This window comes from Mus pahari, chromosome 13, assembly GCF_900095145.1.
Source record: "Mus pahari chromosome 13, PAHARI_EIJ_v1.1, whole genome shotgun sequence".
NCBI lineage: Eukaryota > Metazoa > Chordata > Mammalia > Rodentia > Muridae > Mus > Mus pahari.
In genome coordinates this window covers 93,488,676-93,510,433 of record NC_034602.1, presented here as the reverse complement: position 1 = coordinate 93,510,433, position 21,758 = coordinate 93,488,676, and the positions used below count along the sequence as shown (strand labels likewise).

The 21,758-nt window shown below is 44.3% G+C and overlaps 1 protein-coding gene across 3 annotated transcripts in view; it reads right to left on the bottom strand.

The window, feature by feature from the left end:
* Window positions 1-2,250: 2,250 nt before the first annotated feature.
* The window catches only part of Lrrc8c (leucine rich repeat containing 8 VRAC subunit C), a 90,674-nt gene continuing 71,166 nt past the window's right edge, over window positions 2,251-21,758 (bottom strand). For 2 of the 3 annotated variants that reach the window (XM_029545256.1, XM_021210519.2), the window contains one exon: window positions 2,251-4,713. In XM_029545256.1, the coding sequence (XP_029401116.1) occupies window positions 2,440-4,713 (2,274 nt within the window). In that variant the 3' untranslated portion in view covers window positions 2,251-2,439. Of the gene's footprint in view, window positions 4,714-12,546; window positions 12,600-21,758 lie in introns of those variants that run through there. The other variant, XM_029545257.1, reaches the window with a different exon arrangement.

Genomic DNA, 21,758 nt, shown 5'->3' with positions numbered 1-21,758 from the left:
AGAGAGAGAGAGAGAGAGAGAGAGAGAGAGAGAGAGAGAGAGGAGGCAGACAGCCTCTCTGCACTGAGTTAGATCAGAGTACTTTAGAAAAGCCAGTGGCTCAGGCACCTGAGTTTCCCGTTGGAGGGCTGGACAGTAACTGAAAGCATTTTACTCAAGAATGTGAACAAAAGCTTACTGTATTAAAAAGGACAAGAATCGGAAAATTCAAACTCTTCAGAGATTGAGGCTTTGGAAGTTTTATAAAATCTAATAGAAAGATCTTTGAGTATTTTACTCTTAGTTAAAAGAAAGTCTAAGAATTACACTAATTTCTTGAATGTTATTTTCAACTTAGGTTTGGAGTCAGCCTGTGAAATCATTATGAAGATAAAACAAATTATTTGGAAGCTCGATAAAATTGAATTATTGGCAATTTGCTTCAGTTATGAACCCATATGGGATTTTCAGTTAATGCCAAAGAAAGGCTTCAGTGGAACTATGGTATTTAACTGAATAGATCCCTTTTGAAGGGTGATATTAGAAATAACCATAAGTTTTAACAATCAAAACTGTGCATTCATTGGTTCAATTTACATTCCAACAAGAAGTTACTTGTTCTCAATAACAGACAATCTGCCTGTAAGTTCTTTAAGGCAGAGCTTTTCTGAACATGACACATGATTAATACCATTCAATATTCTAAAATTGAATATTTCTTCATATAAGAAGTATAGTCATAATAGTACTTAGAAATAATTCCAGGTTTAAAGAAATCATGACTGGAATAGAAGCACTTGCCCAGGGCTGGCCCTTCACACGGAGGGACGAGTCCTGCTACCTTGTCTGTTTTGTAGGGTCAGGTCGCTAAACTCAGGTATGGGGCTCAGCGCTGGGCAAGCGCTTTGCCACTGAGCTACCCCCACAGCTTTACTGTTTTAACTCACATGAGGACCATGTTCTTCCCAGACATGTGTCCATGTCTACATGTCACAAAAAACAGGTCTGGGCAAGGTCACGGGGGCCAAGAAAACGTTCTTCAAAACAGGGTTTCAGCAGCCAAATCATCTTCCGACCTTCAGTGTTAAATTTCTCCTTAGGCCAGCCGGTGGACAATGTAACTCAAGTCTCCACAGTAGGCTGGATTTTAAGAAGAGAAAGATCAATAAAAGCTTTGCCAGCCACCAGGTGGGAACTATTGCTAAGTGAGAACCTCAGAGGTTAGTCACAGCACTTGGCTAAGTGAGGTGCGAGCTTTAGCAGAGAGCTGAGAGTTCCCGTGCTTGCATCCGCACTGAGGGCAGGCTTGCGGGAAGCTGATGACTATGTACACAGTGGGCTTTTTTGTTCAGCAGGCAGAAAGTGAATTGATATCTCTGCACAGGGTCCGAGGAAGGGGCGGGGCCTGCGTGGACTACAGCAGCCTTCTAACAGAGGAAGGGGCGGGGCCTGCGTGGAATACATCAGCTTTCTAACAGAGTGCCTTAATAGCAAGATTGTTTTCCATCGGATGCATCCACATATCAAGGCATCAAAAGTGATTAAATTATTCAAAACAGGCTTCTAATTCTATGATTTAAAATTTAATTATCTGCTAGAATATTGAAATAAAATCTAATTTCCCTAAGGTTGTTCAACAGTACCACATGACAATACTGAGGTGGATGGGGATAGCGGTTGTATTTAAATTTTGACGACATATTTTAGGTTGTTGGTAAAAAATGCAGATCAGTGAGACAGCAAATGATACACGCACGCAAGGACCGCGTGAGACAGCAAATGATACACACGCGCAAGGACCGCAACCACTGGGGGTTGCTTTCTTCACCCACTTCAAAAGCCTGTCCTAGGTTAACTGAAACTGTTGTTTAGGAAATGATACAGTTAACAGTGTCAGAAGCAGGGGGCTTTTCAGGGTAATACTCTGTGACAGCGCACTTGTGTGAGTTCAGAGTCTGGAGTTTCCTATAGAGTGGCACCGCCTGACCAGTGAAGGCGGCGGCTGACAGTAAAACTGCTGGCACAACTCCTTGGCACACGTGATGAAACTCACCAAGGGCTGGGACAGGTAGAAAGAAAGATGGTGTTGGCAAAGTATCTTCACCCATTTAGAAGATGACAAGATTCACGAGACCTACAATTCCTTTCCTTTTACAAGAATGAACTCAAGTGAGAAAGCAAAAACCCAAAGCCAGATGGAACTACCCATTCCTGCTGGCTGAAAGCAGTAACAGATACGTCAGCTTCCAGGACAAATAAAACTTTAAAATATTAATATTGAAAAAATACAATTAAATTTTTATTAAAAAATACATACTCCTTACTCAATCTTTGTGTACATGTTGTCTCGTGTGGAAAAGGAAAAAAAAATAATAATATAGGAAAGGCATTAGGACTACCTAATTCTTTATATTGTATTTGGTAGAAGCACGTTTCAGTCATACTCTGATGAAAAATAAGTTAGTCTGCTTTCATCTGCTCCCGGACATCTGAGGGCAAAGTCTCAAACAGAGCATCTTCCACAACTAGCCCAGCTCGCTTCAGAGCCCGGCAGTCTCCCAGCTCGGGAGGGAGAACTTCAAAGTGATTGCCTTTGATGTCTAAGTAGGAAAGAAATAGTAGATTGCCAATTTTTGGTGAAAGTACGGAGAGGCTGTTTTTCCCAATCTTCAAAGTTTTAAGTTTCTTGCAGAAGTAGAGTTCATCTGGGAGGCTTTCCACTTTGTTACAAGTGATGGAAAAATACTGTAAACTTTGCAGAACTCCGATTTCAGGCGGAATGAAGCGGATGTCGTTATAGGACAAGTCCAGGTATCTGATTTTGTTGCACAGGAAGAGGTGGGAGGGAAGCACCTCTACCTTATTGTGGCTGAAAAACAGTCGCTCCAGGCTGGTCAGTTTCTTGATGTGCTCTGGAATGTAAGCGATGCTGTTATACCACAATTTGAGCACAGTTAGCTTTCTCAAGTGCTGGAAGCTCACGATCTCCTCTATGGACTTGAGGTTGTTCTCCTTCAGGTCCAGCTCCTGGAGACTGAGCAGGCTGAACACGGCGTGGGGAATGCGTTCCAGGTCGCAGTGGACCAGCTCCAGCTCCGTCAGGTTGGTCATCTTCTTCAGGTTGTTGAGCATCACCAGTTTGGTGCCGTCATTGTGGACGCACATCTTCTGGAGGTGGCTGGACACGTCTACCACAGCCTGAGGGATCTTGGAGACGTTGCTCTTGATGGAAAGGATTTTAAGGCTTTTGAGGTCCCGCAGAGACTCCAGGGTGACGTTTTTGGAGATGTCGTGACTCAGAGAGCCAACCAGATAGAGCTCCTCTAGGTTCCGGAGGCCGTACATCCAGGGGGGCAGCTCCCTCATGTCATCAAACTTGACACTCAGGACCTTGAGGTTCTCCTTCAGGAAGGAGAGCGCGGCGCTGTGGATCTTGACGGAGCACTGGTGCAGACAGAGCTCCTGGAGGTTGTCTAGTTGGGCGATGGTGGCAGGGATCATGACATTCTTAATGATCTCCAGCTTCAGAGACTGTAACTCTGTGATTTCAAACACGGTGTCTGGGAGGCCAGACAGCATGATCAGAGGCAGCTCCAGGCGGTTGTGGGCATTTGTCTGCAGCTTCTGCCTCAGTTTGTCCGGGGTCCACTCGTTATTTAAATTGAGCTGTTTTAACTTGTTCTCGCTGACTTCAGACAGGAACACTGCAAACCGCTTGGAATAGAGAGGGTCATACTGGTCTATCATATGGAGCATGAAAGCGAAGTCATTTTTCACGTCCGGAATGTCATCGATTCCAGTCTCCTGCCGGACATACTCAAAAGAATACTCCCTCAGAGAGCGGTAGAACAGCCAGTATAAGGTGTAAAGGCACGTCAGGCCGTAGATGCTTACAAAGCACAGGTAGCAAAAGGAGAGCTTAGAGAACAAGTGAGCCATGGTGTGATTGCAAGAAAAGTTCTTATAGCCCGTCATGTCCTGGATGTCCACGTTACAGTCCACTGTGAACTGGACTTTGGAAACCAGGGCACTGTTGTAGGCAATGATGATTAGGAATTTGATGACCTTAAGCACAGTCTGTCGCACGTACATGGCGTACAGGATATCACCTTCTTCCACATGCAGTCTGAACTTCTTTACCTTCTCAAACAAAGCCTTGGCCTGCTCACCTTCCTTCTTGTCCAGAGCCCCTGCGGCAGATTTGTCAACCACGAACTTCTCAGGAATTGACTTGAGAGACTGGGACTTGACCAGGCTGCCCTCGGGACCAGACTGGATGGTGCTGGACCTGTTCATGTTGTTCTTTCTATTGTCCTTCTCTTCGGAGTCCTCTCCGGATACTTCGGAGAGAGCCCGTGTGGTCCATGGGGAGTCAAAGCACTTCCCCAGGATGGAGATGAAATGTTCTATTTTGGAACTGGATCCGGGGAATTTGAACCAGAAGTTGCTACAGAGCATGAAGACCAGGGTGTGGATGAGCACCAGGTATGGGAAGTACTTGGCATACCAGTGGAGGGCTCGCTCGTAGCACATCTGGTTGATGAAACTGTACTGCTGAAGGTCCAGGTCTGTCTTTAGTCCCTTCATCTCCACGGTCGCGGGGTTGGTCGGTGAGGGTTTAGGTGGGGGCAGCGGAGTGTTACTGATAACTGCCTGGGAGACATTGGAAAGGGAAGAGTGGTTCTGAGTAGGCTGCACTCTTTTTGGAAGGCAGATGATCTTGTCTTGCATGACCTGAAACACAGAAATAATAGTTTCAAATTATATTACCCAAAGAGCTCTTGTAATGTCATTAGTGCCAAGAAAGTAGCAATAACATCCAATAAATGTCCATTTCCTCTGCCTGGAGAACATAACATTCGACTCCTGTACCAAGACTTTATTCTTAGCTCATGTTATGGAAAAATGAAATATCTGATTTTGTTTACCGCATCAAGAATTGACACAAAGCAGCAGCATTGTCAGGACACGAAACATGTTATAGCAACGTGAGTATTTAGGGAACATTCAGTATTTTTGATCTCTGCATTTCTTCACTGCATTGAGAATCAATACATGCCCTTACGGGAAGCTGCCGGCTCTGGATGTCATCTTCACTTGTGAGAAATGTGTAAACGATGGAAAGAAGAAATGTGGAAGTAATTCCTAGTCCTCCTGTTTACCCCTCTCTTCCACCCACGTTGTGCACTACAGGCATGATTAACATAACTGGCTTTGATGTAACAGGGCTCTCACGGAAGCATTCCCACGTTCTTTAGAGATGAGAGAACACAAACAAGGCCCAATAGCAATGCATTCGTGCATTAGTTTGCTGCCTTGGAGAACAACCATCAGCTACCCTGCCAAGCTCTGCCGAGAAGATTATCAAGTAAGAGCATCCAGCAGCTCTGAGGAGTGTAACACAGAAGAGACAGGGTATGACCTGTCTGGGATGAGATAAAATACTGCTCAAATCAAATTAGAGAAGTCACCCTCACCCAAAGAATCAGGAATCCGGGACAATATGAACAACGAGCAACAGCCCAGAAGATGAATAGCAACCAAAGAACTCAGAGTATTATGAATGAAACTAATGAGCACTAGTGAATGAAATGAAAAGTTTTGATGAGTGAAATTAATGGTAAGCTTTGATGAATGAAACTAATAATGAGGCAAAGTCGGTTTGGGGCTGTGTGATGGGGGATATAGGCACTTGCTGGTAAGCCTCCTGTCTGGAGCTTCAGCCCAGAGACTCACGTGGTGGAAGGAGAGAACTGATCTCCATATGTGCACACAAATGAATGAATATAAAATGGAGAAAACAGAGCAAATCGGATTGTATCTCTAGTGTTTGGCGATTAAGCAAGAGTAAGGCCTCCTGACAGCCAAAATCTTTGCACTGATCACGGAGGCAGAAACTGAACACATTGTTGCAAAGTGGCCCCTGCAACAGACAGTGTGTGACTACGAGCAGGTGACAGGGCACGGGCAGCCCACCAGACGGACCCTCAAATCTGAATCCCAGCTGAGGCAACCAAGGCTTAGTAAAGCGCACACTGCCCAGGTGAATACTTGCTGAGAGACACCCCGGCCACCGCCAGTCCTCCTACGTCTGGTGCTATCTGTGTGGGCGTGATAATACCTCTTCCAACATCTTCTAGGGGTGAGGATGATGATGGTAAAGACTACAGCAGCACACGTATGATGTGCTTAACCCCCATCTGTCCATATTTTAGAATCAGTATTAATTCTCAGTTGTCGCCTTTAAATTTTATTTTATTAGACAGAATACTGTGTTGTCCAGGCTGGCTTCAAACACTCCATGTAGCCAAGAATGGCCCTGAACTCCTGTTCCTCTTGATTTTACCCCAAAAGGGCTGGGATTACCAGCCCGTGTCGCCATGCCTGGTTTAATCGCCACCTTAATCTGATAAAGCAGCATACTTATGATTCCCATTTCACAGTTCTAGAGACCAAGGCATTAAATCAATTGGCTAAACTGACATACAGTTCAAGGCCTAGAGTCCTCTTCTTATTTTATATAACTGGTACATCTGAATAGGTCTTTATTGCTTTTATTCTTATTTAAAAACATCTTTTTAAAACATCTTTTAAAATTTTTATGTGTCTGTATGTCTGTGTGTGTTTGAGGTATGTCTGTGTGTGTATGCTACATATATCTAGATGCAACAGAGGCCAGGAGAAGGAGGCATCACATCCGTAGAGCTAGAGTTATGGGCGGGAGGTAGCAGCCCAACATGGGTGCTGGGAGACAAATCTGGGTTCTCTAGAAGAACAAGTGCTCTTAGCTGCAGAGCCATCTATTCAGCAACCTTTTTTTTAAACTAAAAAGTTATTTTTATTCTTTCCCAGCGAGTGTTATATATTTTCCACCTCATGCTACCCGCTCTGACCACACCCCCGCCCCGATCCTGCCAAAAACTTTCTTTTCCCTAACAAACGCTGACCCCAATTTAAAGTCTTTTGTGTGTGGTAGCTGGAACACAGTGCTCTCTTTCTTGAGGAATAGCAGAATACATTGGTGAGTTTCATACTTTGGTGTGTAAAATAATTTCCTCTCCAAATTTGAAAACACGATTCCATTTTCTCCTGTTTATTTGCTGGCAAGATGTCCACTGCCAATTAATTAACTGAGTTGTTTAGTGAGCAACAACTCTTTCTCTCCCCCCCCCCCCCCGCCCATAGCTGTTAAGACTTTACCATGAATCCTAGATTTTCTCATGTCTTTTAAATTTTGGATACACGCAGATCATCCTTGCTCCAAACTTGGCTCAGAGGACATTTTAAGAAAATATTTTCCAAAGCTACACCACACAGTTCCATTTCCTTCTTCCCAGGGACGTTTTCCTGTCTTCTAGTGCCCCCTCCCCTGCAAGGCTGCACTCTGCAGTCCTCCCCTCTCCCTTTCCAGATCTGGGTGAATACAGACCTTATTTTTAATGAACCTTATTTGGGCAGCTGGGTGCAGGACACATGTTTTTATCAGTTGGGTTTTTATTTTTTAAAATTAATGTTTATTTTATGTGTATGGATGCTTTGCCTGCCTGCGTGTCTGAGTACCATATTTGTGTCTGGTGTCTAAGGTAGCATTGGATTGGAACAGACAGTTGTGACCTGCCATGTGGGTGCCGGGAATTGAACCCTGGTCTTTGGTTGTGCTCTTATAACATGTCTCCAGCCTTCAGCATGATCCTAGGTGGCCAAGGTACCATGTGTTCAACCCAGCGTGATCTCAGCATTTTTTGTTTTCTTCACCCATTCTGGGGAAGGGGCATTTGCACTGGGACGTGGGTCTCCATTGCCTGCCTGTGCTCTTGTGACTTCTGCATCCACCTGGCCCTGGGGCCATCCCTGGGCCTTCTCACAGAGTGCTGGTGGTTCACTGGAATGTTGTCAGCTGCCAGGCCATGCTGGAGATAGGACCATGAAGAGCAACCCTAGGGCGGTCCCTGGAGGCACCAGCATCTTTCCAGATCCTTCTGGGAATAGGGGCATTGTCTTCAAAGAGTGACCAGACTCCAGGTTCTTATCTCGCTTGGAGCCTTTCTAGTTCCCTTTCCTGGCAGGAGCCAAGGTCCTGTCTGGTGCATTTAGTTTTGGAAGAAAGCCTGGTAGTTGATTTAGCCCACTCAGTGTTCTGATCCTGCTCCAAGGACACGCTTGTCTGGGTTTGCAGCCCACCTGTGTGCTTCGCTGTCTTATCCATCACTACTCTGCATATTAACCGGCTAAACACTTTGAAGTCCAGCATTTTACAAGATTCTCCACAATCATGTGTATATATTACTAACAAAGTTAGACAAGATACAGCATTCACTCTCAATTCCGATGTATTCCTTAGTCTGTGGCTTATAGCCTGTCTTTTGACAGGGCTTTACATTGGTTACAATGTTGCTGCTCAGTTTGGTTATGGCAGATTCTCTCTCCTTTCTCTCTCTCCTCTCTCTCTCTCTCTCTCTCTCTCTCTCTCTCTCTCTCTCTCCTTTTTTTTAACCCAAGACTAAATTCCTCTGTATAACAGCACTGGCTGTCCTGGAACTCGCTCTGCAGACCAAGGCAGCCTTCAACTCAGAGATTCACCGACTTTTGCCTTCTAAGTTTGTGCCACCATCCACCAAATGCAGATTTTTGAGTGTGTGTGATGTTAATAGTCTTTATTTTTTAAATTATTTTATTTATTTACATTCCAGCCGTTGCCCCCTTCTCAATTCCTCCCAGTTCCTTACTTCATCCCCCTTGCCTCTGAGAGGGTGCTTCCCCCCATCCCCTTTCCCTGGGGCATGAAGTCTCTTGAGGGTTAGGCAAATCTTTTCCCACCAAGGCCAGACCAGGCAGTCCTCTGCTATATACAAGCTGGGGCCTCAGACCAGTCTGTGTAGGCTGCTAAGGCAGATTTTTTTCTTAAAAGAATATTTTTCGTTGGTAATTTCGTACACTCACACACACACAATGTGTCTTAACCATGTCCAAGTCCAACACGAATCTTCTCTCTCACTTCCCAATTCTCCTGTCCCACTATTATGTCCCTTTTTATTTTAAATAACACTCTGCACCCAATTTGTGATGCCTGAGTGCCCTTAGGCGTGGGATACCCACTGGAGCATGGCAACCGACCATTGCGCACATCCCTGAAGAAAAATGACTCCCATTCTTTTTTTTTTTTTTTTTTATATATATATAGTATAGAATATAGTTTATTCAGTGCATGGGGAGGGGAGTTAAGAGAAGGCACAAGAGGACAGAGAGGGAACAAGAGGGCAAGAGCAAGACTCCCAAAGATTTATTTATTTAGTTTTATACATAAGAACACTGTGTCAGAAAAGGGCGTCAGTTTTCATTACCAGTGGTTGTGAGCCACCATGTAGTTGCTGGGATTTGAACTCAGGGCCTTTGGAAGAGCAGTCAGTGCTCTTACCTGCTGAGCCATCTCACTAGCCCATGATGCCCCCTTCTTAAAGTAGACACCAACTACCAACAGCTTCACAGCAGGGGAAGGGTCTGCATTAGTCTGCCTGCCTTTCACACTGGAGCTCTTCTCATGCAGCTGCTATGCACTTACGAATGCCACAGCCATGTCATGGTCCGCAGGGAGCATCTCATGGCTCCCTTCCTATCCTCTGGCTCTTACCTTCTTTCTGCCCTTCTTATTTTGTAATTTACAAGCTGTTGGTTAGGGGGCCCATTTAGGACTGAACATTTAGTCTCTCACCCTCAGCACTCAGGCAAGTTATGAGTCTCCAGTTATGAGACAAGTTACTGACTATTGCCATTGGGTAGATATTTCTTCTAAGAAAGGGTCCCAGAAACAGGACCTTGGATTTGCTAAGTAGCTGATGGTGACCTTGAACTCATGATCTTCTTGTCTCTTCCTTCCAAGTGCTGAGGTATGTACTTGGTTTGGCCAAAGCTGCACCCTAGGGCTTTGTGCATGCTAAACAAGGATTCTACCAACTAAGCTACAATTCCAGTGCAGCTATGGGAGTGGAGTAAGATCCTGGGCATGGGGGAATCAGGGGAGGCTCCAGGGAGGAGGTACAACTATATTGATTGGGTCTTGAAGTCACTAGACTTGGATAGGGCATTGGGGAATGGACAGTGGGAACCTACTCAGCAGGTTCCGGAGACAGGAACAAAAGGTGGCCCTGGGTGAAAGTGAGAACCACCAGGGAGTCGGAGCCTTTACTCACTCCCCTGGGCAGAGGGATAAACCAGGAGGGAAGTAACACTCACGCCACTGAGGTATCAGCGAATGGGCAAGCTTGAGTTCAGTTTCCCAAAAGAACCATGGCCAACAGGCACCTGCTTTGCTTTCATGGCGGAAGGATTAACTCAGAGAGTGCCGACTTTGTTTTGAGGTTACTGGAAATTTTTAAGTATCATAAAATCTTTCAGGGAATGAGAAGAAATTAAAAGGTCAGGGCAGATAGGGCTGAAGGAACCAACCCTTTGGGGGTTAGCAAACGTCTTATTTATAAGTTTGCTATCCTCCACGCCCCGCCCTATGTATCTGGGGACAATTACCCCAGAGAGCAAAAATAGACATCCGTGAGAACCGCACGCTTCATCACAGTCACCAGGACAAACAAGGTCTTTGTTTCCAGGGGAAATGGTAAAGTAAAACTGTGTGGTGCCATCGCTTCCTGCCTGTGTGCACGTGGATCCCCCTCAGTTATTGAAAAGACTTGATAAGGTTTTTTTTTTTTTTTTTTTTTTAAGAAAAGCTTTAGATTGGCAGAATAGAGAAGAAGGTACAGAGCTATCCCATAACCCTCTCCTTCACAGGTACGCAGACTCCTTTGTCAGCACCCCAATGGTGGTATACCATAACAATGTACAAGATGAATGTATATTGACAGGCCAGTATTACCCAAAGTCCACAGTCACCTTAGAGGTCTCACATGGTCTTGAGTATCTACTGGTCTGGCCAAAACTGTGACTTCTTCATCACTATGGTATCCTGCAGAGCAGGCTCACTGCCCTACAAGCCTTCTGTGTTTAGCCTATCCATTCCCAGCCTTTCCAGAATTCTGCCCTCAACCCCTGCCATGGTTTGAATATGGTTTGGTCCAGGGAGTGGCACTATTGGGAGGTGTGGCCTTGTTGGAGTAGGTGTGTTACTGTGGGTGTGGGCTTTAAGACCTTCCTTCTAACAGCCTAGAAGCCAGTCTTCCACTAGTAGACTTCAGTTGAAGATGTAGAACTCTCAGCTCTGCCTGCACCATGCCTGCCTACAAGCTATCATACTGCCACCTTGATGATAATGGACTGAACCTCTGAACCTGTAAGCCAGCCCCAATTAAATGTGGTCCTTATAAGACTTGTCTTGGTCATGGTGTCTGTTCACAGCAGTAAAACCCTGACTAAGACAACCCACAACACTGGTATTTCTACCCTCTTTACAGTTTTTTGCCTTTTCCAGGATGTTCCACAGTTGGATCAGATACCATGTAGTCTTTTGGGGTTGGCTCCTGGCACTCGTTAGGTGCCTTTGCACGGTTTCGCAGCCTGCTCAGTTTCCCCGTAACTGTACTACGTAATAACCAACTGTCGAGATTCCCTCTAAATGATGGTGTTTAAACTTACGGGAATGGTTAGGCAACATCATAAAGTCCGTGGGTTGGTTTAAGAAATGTAAGTACGAGCTAGGGCTGAAGCATACTGTCAGAGCCCCTATTTATCAGCACGCACGAGCTCATGGCTGTGGTATTTTGGAACACACATGCACACACCCACAAGAACTGAGCAAAAAGTTTGCCTTTATTAGTTGTAAGAAGAAACAAGGCAAAACGCACCCCCCTCCCTGGCACTGGACAATAAATACTCTGTTGTCTGGATTTTGTTTTTTTAGTGAGGGTGCTCAAAACTTACAAAATGGTCAGAAAGTAATGAGTACAGAGATGAAGTCTTATATGTAGCGAGTCAAAAGAAAGAAAAATCAATGACGCAGAGTTACCAACATAGCACCATGCATACCCGCCCCCGCCTCAGCCTCCCAGTTATCAGCATCACAGACTGGTACATTGGTTCCAAGTGATGGAATAACAAACCACACTGATTGGGTCAAGGAGTTTGTGTCCTTGAGGATGGAAAGAAGAGCTTCTGGAAGGACTCTACAGAATCCAGGATCTTTCTCAGTGTGAAGAAGATAAAATAGGTGTGAACTTCTTTGATGGTAGAAGGTAACTACCATTAGTTAGTATATATACTAACATATATTCTATATGAGATTCACAAAAACAGACATCAGGCATATCTTGTGAATATAAATCAACAGAAAGGTTTTTTTTTTCGGCTTGAGGAATGCTAGATATCACTGGTGTCATTATTATTTTTGTTTGTTTGTTTGTTTGTTTTTCACTGGTGTCATTATTATACAGACCAAGTGAATGCCTAAACACTGTAAGTCCTCAGAGACAGGCACCATGGCCTGATCTCATGGTGGCACACATTAGCAACAGTAAACATTAGATAGACACTGTCTTTCCCCAAGGATAACAAGTCCCAGAAGTATATGCATGCCTATAATAAGATGCCATTAACATCTGGAAGAATCTGGCTGCTAGTTACCTTCTGAGAAGAAACAATTTCTTATGTACACTCTCCAAATTGCCAGAGCTAAGTGCTGACTGTTGAAGATCCAGGGTTGCCAGAGTAGGGAGGCCATCACATTTGCATGAAGCTCCTCTGTTCTGAGATCTGGATTCATAACCACAACTCTTCCACCACCCCAGGCACCGACAGCGATGCTTCTGAGAGAGACGACAGGATGACGATGTCTACCATTATCATCTGATGCTGTAACTCATGGTTGACCTGGCACTTCCCAGTCACCCAGGATGGTTTGTTTCCTATATTTTGGTTGCAATGATATTGTCCTTTTCCTTCTGCTGAAGACACAGCTCTACAGCAAGCAAGGAATTAGAGGGAGTGAGAGCTGAGGGTGAGTACAGGAATCAGAGGGACTGAAGCTGTTTTCCAAGCAGATCAGTGAATGATCAGCTTCATGAAAAAGTAAGACTTTAGTGGGAAGCATCTATTTAAAAGTTAAAGAAACATGGGAAATTCAGTGGATATAAAAACCTCTGGATAAAAATTAGGGATATATACCATTTAGCACTTCATTTGGTTTATGTCCTTGATGAATTTGAAATATTTACCTATAGCTATGCCCTTGAATTTATACAGGAAAGGCTATTTCTGACGCAATGTGCAAGAGCAAGCACTGACTGACCTCTTATTCAGCAGCTACAGGTTGCTGATACTTCAATGTGTAGGAATACAATCAGAGAAACTGGAAGTGTTTAAAGAAAAAAAAAAACCAATCATAAATCTTCTGGCTTAGCCACAATGTATCAACAGCACCAAGAACTCAATGCTAGAAACATCCAAATAAACAAATAAAAGAAAACCATTCTAAGAGGGTTTTTTAAAACTGCAGATTATTCTAGAAATTTGCCACAATAATCCAAGAACAGTACTCTATAGCTCTGAGGGAATATGATGATGGTAACTGGCAGGGTCCAATCCATTGGAATTACAGACCACATTATTCTTAAGGACTTTAGCTGCCATCCATTGTGACATCACAAGGCCCACCCTTAAGTGGGAGCTGTTGGGCAGCTGTCGATGAGCAGAACCAAGACTCCTCTTTATTCTGTCTTGGGAGGACCAGAGTCATAGAAATGGTCATCTTTAAGGAGAAGTGCTGGACCTTAGGCAGACTGGTAGGATCAGGTCTGAGGCCCAGATGTGGTACTGTTCCTTGAAGTCAGCCCATGTGATGTTCTCTTTAAGGCTTCTCCCTGGAGTCTTTTTCTGTGAGTAAGGCTGTGCACTACTACAGTGTTGGAGACAGCACACTAGCACTGAACCACACCCTCCACATACGGAGTCTTTTCTCTAACATATCTCCTTTCTTGGAGCTGATGTAATAGGACAAGTCCAGGAGTGTTTCTGCCTTAGGGTGAACTCAGATGGGGATACCAGCCTTTCTCTGCTCTCTCTCCCACTTCCCTTTCCATTTCCCTAATTCACCCAGCTCTTTCCTGACTCTACTTTCATGATTACTGCTGCTGTTGTTGGTTTTAGTTAAATGTTTTTCTCACCTGGCCTGCCCTCTAGGTCTGTACATCTTCTGCACTAATTCCTGCATGAGAAGCCCAGGAAGCAGGCACCATCATTGATGAGTAGATGGGCACTTAGCCTTGGGTCTTGGGTCTCCCTCAATCTCTCTGTGGCTTACCCAACTGCTCCTGCTTCAGTTACATGGAAACACCCCAAAGGAAGTGGAGGTACTTTGAAGTTTGTGGTTAAAGAGGTCAAATGAAACCTACTTCTATCATACCACCATTGATTTTTCAGAATAAGACTGAAGTAAGGGTCGGGGAGATGCCATGTGAGTAAAGTGCTTGCCGCGCAAGCTTGAGGGCCTAAGTTCGGATCTCCAGAACCCATACAGAAGCAGGCAAAGTGCCACATGTCTGCCACCCAGCACTAGGAGGCAGAGGCAGGCGGACCTTTGGAGTTCAAGGCCAGCCTGGCATAAACAGTGAGGCAGGGCTACACAGACCTTGTCTCATGTGACCTTGACTAATGTGAAGAAGTGATTGAGGAAGACACCTGACCTCTGACCTCCACACGCGCAGACATGGGTGAGTGTACCTAAAATCCTGTCAAAAGCTCGCCCAGCCCACATTTTCTGTTGGAAGTTTTTAGGGAAGATCTTTTTTCCCCCTTAAAACTGACCTGTTCTGGGCTGGAGAGATGGCTCAGAGGTTAAGAGCACCAACTGCTCTTCCTAAGGTCCTGAGTTCAAATCCCAGCAACCACATGGTGGCTCACAACCATCGGCAATGAGATCTGACTCCCTCTTCTGGTGCATCAGAAGACAGCTACAGTGTACTTAGATATAATAATAAATCTTAAAAAAAAAAAAAAAAAGATCTGTTCAAACTGAAGCCATAAAAATGCTCTCATTTGTGTTTCTAGTGAACACTTGCAGTTTCTTACCAAATAACCTGCTGACATAGCCGATGATCTGCTTACCAAGGCAAAGGATTGGGGTTGGGGTTACAGGAACTCTAAAAATATGGAAGTATCCAGCTTAGTGTCCATCGAGTTTCAGAAAAGAAACCGCCCCTCAGCCTCATACTGTGGTAGGCAATATGTTCTGAGACCAGCATGTAACTCCTACATCACAGCCCTGAACACCACCACATCTGACTGTAACTTCCATGGCTCCAGGTTTGGGTGTCACTACAGAACCTCTCCAGCTTTTGAGGAGACCTGAGCAGGAAGATGCCACCTCTGGTTTAAAATAGAGTACCTTCATAGTGCCAGCATTCCACACTCCCTAGAGACCAAATGCCCTCAGCTTGTGTCACATGGAAAGAAGGATCTTTTAAGTCTTCATGCCTTATTCTTTCAATCAAAGTGTCTGTCTTTCCATCCATCCATCCATCCATCCATGTCCTCCTTCCCTCCAAAATCCTTATTTGTGAGAATCCCCCACATGAACATATACATCCCTAAAAATCCCACCTTTTATAATACCTTGTAACTTTATTTCAGAAATAGAATTTATTCTTATATTCTTGCCTGAAACATTAAGGGTACTGCTTTTACAAGGTAGAATTATTTTTCTGTTTCTGTTGTGCTCACTGAAATTTATTTATAGATACCCACTGTAGAAATTACATAGTTTTAAGAGTGCACACATGAATTCCTACTTCGAAGCAGTTTAAATATCGTTGGGATCCAAACCAAATTTGGGGTAGTCAGAACTTAGCTCGGTGCCTGTAGCTACAGACTGAACTGACATAATGAATAAATAGCGTGCCGTTCCGTGTCTGTAACGATACAACTTTTGGGGCAGAGATGGGGTCTTAAAATTATTTTGTATCCCCCATAATTCTTCGCACAGTCCTGGGAACCCAGTCAACCAACATTCCATAAACGTGCACTGATTTATCTGTACTTTCAGAGTTCAAGTTTCTCAGAACAGGGCTCTCCTATCCCCAGACAGTCTCAAGGAAAAGTATTCATGTGTCAAGGATAAATGATCTCTGTTGGACTTTCACTAAACATCTTTTAAATTAAAGTTACTCTGTAGAAAGAAATGTAACTGGTGCATGACTACAGCCTTCACGGATAAGCTTTAACCAGTATCATGAAGACACCAGCATTATTGAAGAACAGCTGACGGTTACATACATGACAGAAAGCCATGCTAGACAAAGTGTAGTCAGAAGCGAACAGAAGAAAGCCACGGGCATGCACTTAAGACCTGAGCTAGAATTAGGTCTGGAGGATGCTCAGGAGTGAAGACTGCGGCTGCTCTTCCAGAGGACCTGAGCTTGGTTCTTAGCACCCGTGTCAGGCAGTTCACAACCACCATAACTACAGCCCCAGAGAATCTGATCCCTTCTTGTGGCCTCCGAGGGGACATGCACATATGTGGCATATACTCATACAAACACATAAATAAAAATAAATTTCTTTAAAAACTGGAATGTTTTCCCATGAAAACGGATGAAGGTTTTAAGACTCAGATCAGCTCATATAACATCTGACCCAAGGAAACAAGGCCAAGTAAGCAGACTGATAGAGACCTAAGCATCACTGATAATGTCTACTCACATAACATCTGGGAAATGATAACATCGGGCCAAACAGTGTCCTGGTATTCCCCCCTCTAGCGCTAACTCCATGGTCCTGTTTACTTTCCTAGTCGCTATGGTTTCTGCAGGTTATAGACTCACACACTCAAATTCAGAGCTGGATCCACAATTAGAGAGCATATACACATGAGCAACACTAAATGGATCCATCAGGTTGTAGTTACACGTGTGTGCACATGTGTGCACGTGTGTGTGTGTGTGTGTGTGTGTGTGTGTGTGTGTGTGTGTGTGTACAGCAATAAGGTACAGGAAGGGATTTGAGAAGTGGGAAGGAACACAGGAAAAGCTGGGCCATGGAGAAGGTGGGTAGAAATGACATACTTACAGTCCTTTACAGGATCAGAACAAGCTATACTTGAGCTTATATACACTCAGTAACAATGAAAACAGAGGACATGGATTTAAAGGAGGGTGGGAGGGATGTATGGGAGAGCTTGGAGGGAGGAAATAAGGGGGAGAAATGTAATTAAATTAACCTCAAAAAGTAAAAAAAAAAAAAAAAAAAAAACCTTTGGAAATAACAAACAACTTAAGAAAGTACTCACGCAAGAAATTTCAAATAAAACAAAATAAATGGTTGTTTTCAAAAGGAATAGGAACACTAGATAAAAATCTGGTTCCACTCTGACCACTAAATTTTATTAAATTGCCATGATAACTAAAACAAAGTTATAGTTGTAAAACAGTCCACTGAAGATGATATACACTTAAGTAACAAGACATGGAGATTCAAGATGGCACCAATCTGGAAGCTTCATCTCTACTTGCTAACTTGGGCAGAGCAGGAAGATGCTATGTGTACCATCAAGGAGAAAAGTCATCAATGGTGATACCTGCTTCCCAACCCTGCAAGCTAGAGACATGACTGGCATGATGTGCTTCACTGGGGCAATGGTGGCATGGATGTTTACGGGGGTGACCAAACAATTTTTGATTGGCTTCTGTCACCTGATAGAACTCATGCCTAAGAAGGTCAGAGACCCAGGGAGAACCTACCATTACTATTCTGCTAAAAGATCATATTAAACCACTCACCGTGTACTTTATACCCATAGGTTAGTACGTCTTATAACCATAGAAACTTCTTCTTGCAGTAGATTAACTGTGACATCTATATCACCCCTGCCGCCCAGGCTCAGGGGTCATAGTGGAAGAGAGTTCAGAGCCAGTAGTAGTAGTGATTGCTACATAGAAGTATTTTCCAGAGAGCTGAGGGTTACTGCACAGACATGGCCAAGTCCAAGAACCATACACACCACATACAACCAATCCTGAAAATGGCACAGATATGACATCAAGAAATATCGGTCAGAAAGATACGAATTCTTAAGGGGGTTAGCTCCAAGTTCCTGAGGAACATGGTTTTTGCCAAGAAGTCCAAGAAGAAAGGCCTGAAGAAGTCCAACAATGCAAAGGCAGTGAGTGCACGCACAGAGGCCATCAAGGCCATTGTGAAACCTCAGGCCATCAAGCCAAAGATGCCAAAGGGCCCCAGCCGCAGACTCAGCCACGTGGCTTTCATCGCTCACCCCAAGCTTGGGAAGTGTATTTGAAGCTACATGGCCAAGGATCATAGGCTCTGCCAACCAAAGCCAAAAGTTCAAATCAAGGCAGAGGCTGCAGTTCCAGCTATGGCTCAGACTGCCCACACCCCTGAGAAGGCCCCATAGAAAAGGCTCCTGCCAATGTGAAGACGGATGGACCGCTGCCACTCAGCTACCGATTTGCAGATGACCAGTGTCCTATGCTGTTTGTACAAATAAACTTCAGGCAAGGGAAAAAAAAAAAGCATTTTACAGACAGGACATGGCTATTGCACATACGACCTATAACTCTATGCACAAGACCTGCATGAGATCAACCCAGCAAAATCCTTACATGGACAGGGAAAAGGCTCATCAGATCTCACCTCTACCTGAGGAGCTGCCGTTAACTGATAGCCGCTCAGGTTGACAGCCCTACACCCGTGCACATACTGGGAGCACTAAATAGACTCAGTGGATTTAAAAAGGAAGACATGAAGTTAGGAGGGAGGATTGCAAAGTCACTACAAACGCATATGAAATTCCCAATAAAATACAATCTTCAAAGAAAGATTCTACTGATGCCTGCATCTTGCCTGTAGGCAACATGGCTCCTCTAGAAACAATGTAACACTGCTCTTGGCATTGTCTGCTCCGAACTCTGGTTGGCCGTTCTCTGGATCTCTGCGTGGAGTGTTCCTCTGTGGATACCAACAAGCCTCCTCATGCCCTCTGTTCTGAGCTGTATGACCACCCTGCATGTCCTGCACTCTCCCCTTACATGGCTTCATTTGTTTCAAGGGACTTACGTCAGAAGTTGTATTTCAAATGAACCTATGGTTTTCACGAGATGAACTGGATATATAAAACAAACCTTTGTGTATGTGTGTATCTGTGAATGTGTGGGTGTATGAGTATGTAAACATGGGTATATGAATGTGTGAGTGCTTGTGTGTTTACATAAGTGTGTGAGCATGTGTATGTGCCTGTGTATGTGTCTGTGTATGTGTGTGTATTAGTGTGTGTGTGTATATATGTGAATGTGTATGTGTCTGTGAGTGTGTATGGGTGGTGTGTGTATGTGTATATGTGTATGTGTACATGTGGTATGTATATATGCTACATGTATGTGTGTTGTGTGTATATACTTATATATATGTATATATGTGAGCATGCATGTTTGTGTGTATGTGTTGTGTGCATGTATGGTGTGTGTATGTATGGGTGTGAGCTTATGTGTGAATGTGTATGTGTATACATGAGTGTGCATGTATGTGTATATATGGTGTGTGAATGTGTGGTGTGTGTTTATGAGTGCATGTGAATATATATATGTTATGGTGTGTGAATGCACGGCACACATGGTTGCCATGGTGCTCATGCTGAGGTCAGAGGACCATCTCTGGTGTCAGTCCTCACATTCTACATTGAGACAGGATCATTCTTTCCTGTCCCGGATGTCAGGCTGGGTGCCCTTGACCTCCCAGAGCCTGCCATGTTGCCACCACCTATGTCACTGTGGGAGCACAGGACTTGAGACACATGCTGCTGTGCCAGGCTTTGCTTGGGTTCTTTAGTCTCGGGTCTTCACACATGCACAGCAAGTGTTCTAACCACTGAGAAATCCCCCTATTTTCCCAGCCTGGGTTTGGACATGTTTATCACTAGTGAACTCCACTTCTGTTATAACTATAAGGAATATGTCCCACGAACAGAGTTCTCCAACATGTGGATTCTTCTTATAGCTCTTTCTCCCATGCCTCTCCCCCACCCTCCTGAAGGAGAGTCACCAATAACAGCCATACAATCTTAACCTAACAGCATTTCAGAAGGGACTTGACTCAAGCCACAACATTCCTCCCTAAAATTCCCATTCTAGGAAGCATGGGAGAGACTTTCCTTATGGAAGTCTTATAGTTTGGGCCTTAAATACCCCTGCCCCTGGCCTCTGTGTATGGAGGGCTTGTTCCCTAATGCCGCAGTGTTCAGAGGCGGGGTGTTTGAGAGGAACTGGGTCATTAGGGTTCTGAAGCTCATCAATATTTTAACAAGTGCTGGATTAACAGGCTATGGAGGGCACAGGAAACGTGAGTGAGTGAGTCTGTCAGAGCAAGTGGAGCTCACGAGGGCGTGAGTGTAACTCAGCATTCGGCCCCTTTCCCAGCTCTCATATTCTTGCTGTCAGTGCTAATGTGCTATTTGTAACTCTCGGCTTCCCACTTCTTTGAGCAGGTGCTGGCTGCTGATCTCCATTTTGAGGGTACAGGGATGACTCCCACAGATGAGACCCGGCTTATCAAGTTCATAATCTTATACGCTGTATACAAATCCTTACAACTGGACTCCCATTTCTATTAAGCAATGGTTCATCTTCAGAGATGTTAATGTTCTCTCTTGTGAAACTTTGTGCTAATGAATTCTCTATTTGTGAAGAACAATAAAAATGCCTACAAGGTCATTCCCAAGTCCACGTTTGAAGAGACAGATAAGTTTCAGAAGAACGAGTGATGCAGTTTAAGGAAAGCAGAGAATCCTTTCTAAAGGGGGTAATTTTGAGTGTGTGTATGTGCAAGTGTGTATACACACACACACACATTTGTACATGGCTGACATGTATCAAGAAACTTAGGGAAGGGGGCTAATGATGCACGTTCCCCAAGGGATTGTGCACATCATCATGTCATGAGACCTGTCCTCTCTCCCACTGCCTCTCTCTCGGTCTTTTCATTCCTTGCACCGTTCTTTCCCATGATCAAAATAAATATATGTTCTTCATTTAAATTTTAGGGGATATTTATAAAGTTTCTCAAAAAAAAATCTAACTAGAACTTCATTAACATTGCTTCGGATCTCTATAAAATAATGTTTGGGGACGGGACATGTTTCTGGTGTCACTTCTGTGGAGTACAGCCAATGTAAGCTTATCCCTGACTAGCTTGCAAATGAATGCGACTCAGACAATGGCTTTGACAATTCCTGGGGTAACCCCTAATCTACTGTTCTAACTGCTGGCCTGGCTATCTCCCCAGTGGTGTTCCCCAATACTTGCTGCTTCTCCTGGCCATGTGCTCATGGATCTTCTCCCCCCATGGTGCCTTCTTCTCCTCCTTTGCCACCCTCAACCAGGTAACAAAACCTGCCTACCTCTAATCCCTTTAGTAACTGGCTGTAGCCAGTTTTTTAAACCAATAGTTTTAAATTAAGGATCAAGGTTTGTACAGCAAAAGGTGGTAAAAGTGAGAAGTTACTCATAGGCCTGGCCCTTCAGGTTCAGAATTCAGCATCACAAATTCATAGCAGCAGACCAAACCTCAGCCCTTCTGGGTTACTGAAAATGTGTAATGTCTTTCCATGTTTTTCAAATTACCTGTCATATTATTAATATCTTAGTTGAGTGTCTCCTACGAGAACTGTGTCTATTGCTGGCTGGCTTATTCCTGTTGTTGGTTTGCTTATTCCTGTTGCTGGAAGGCTTATTTCCTATTACTGGCTGGCTTATTCCTGTTGCTGGCTGGCTTATTTCCTGTTGCTGACTGGCTTATTTCCTGTTGCTGATTGGCTTATTTCCTGTTACTGG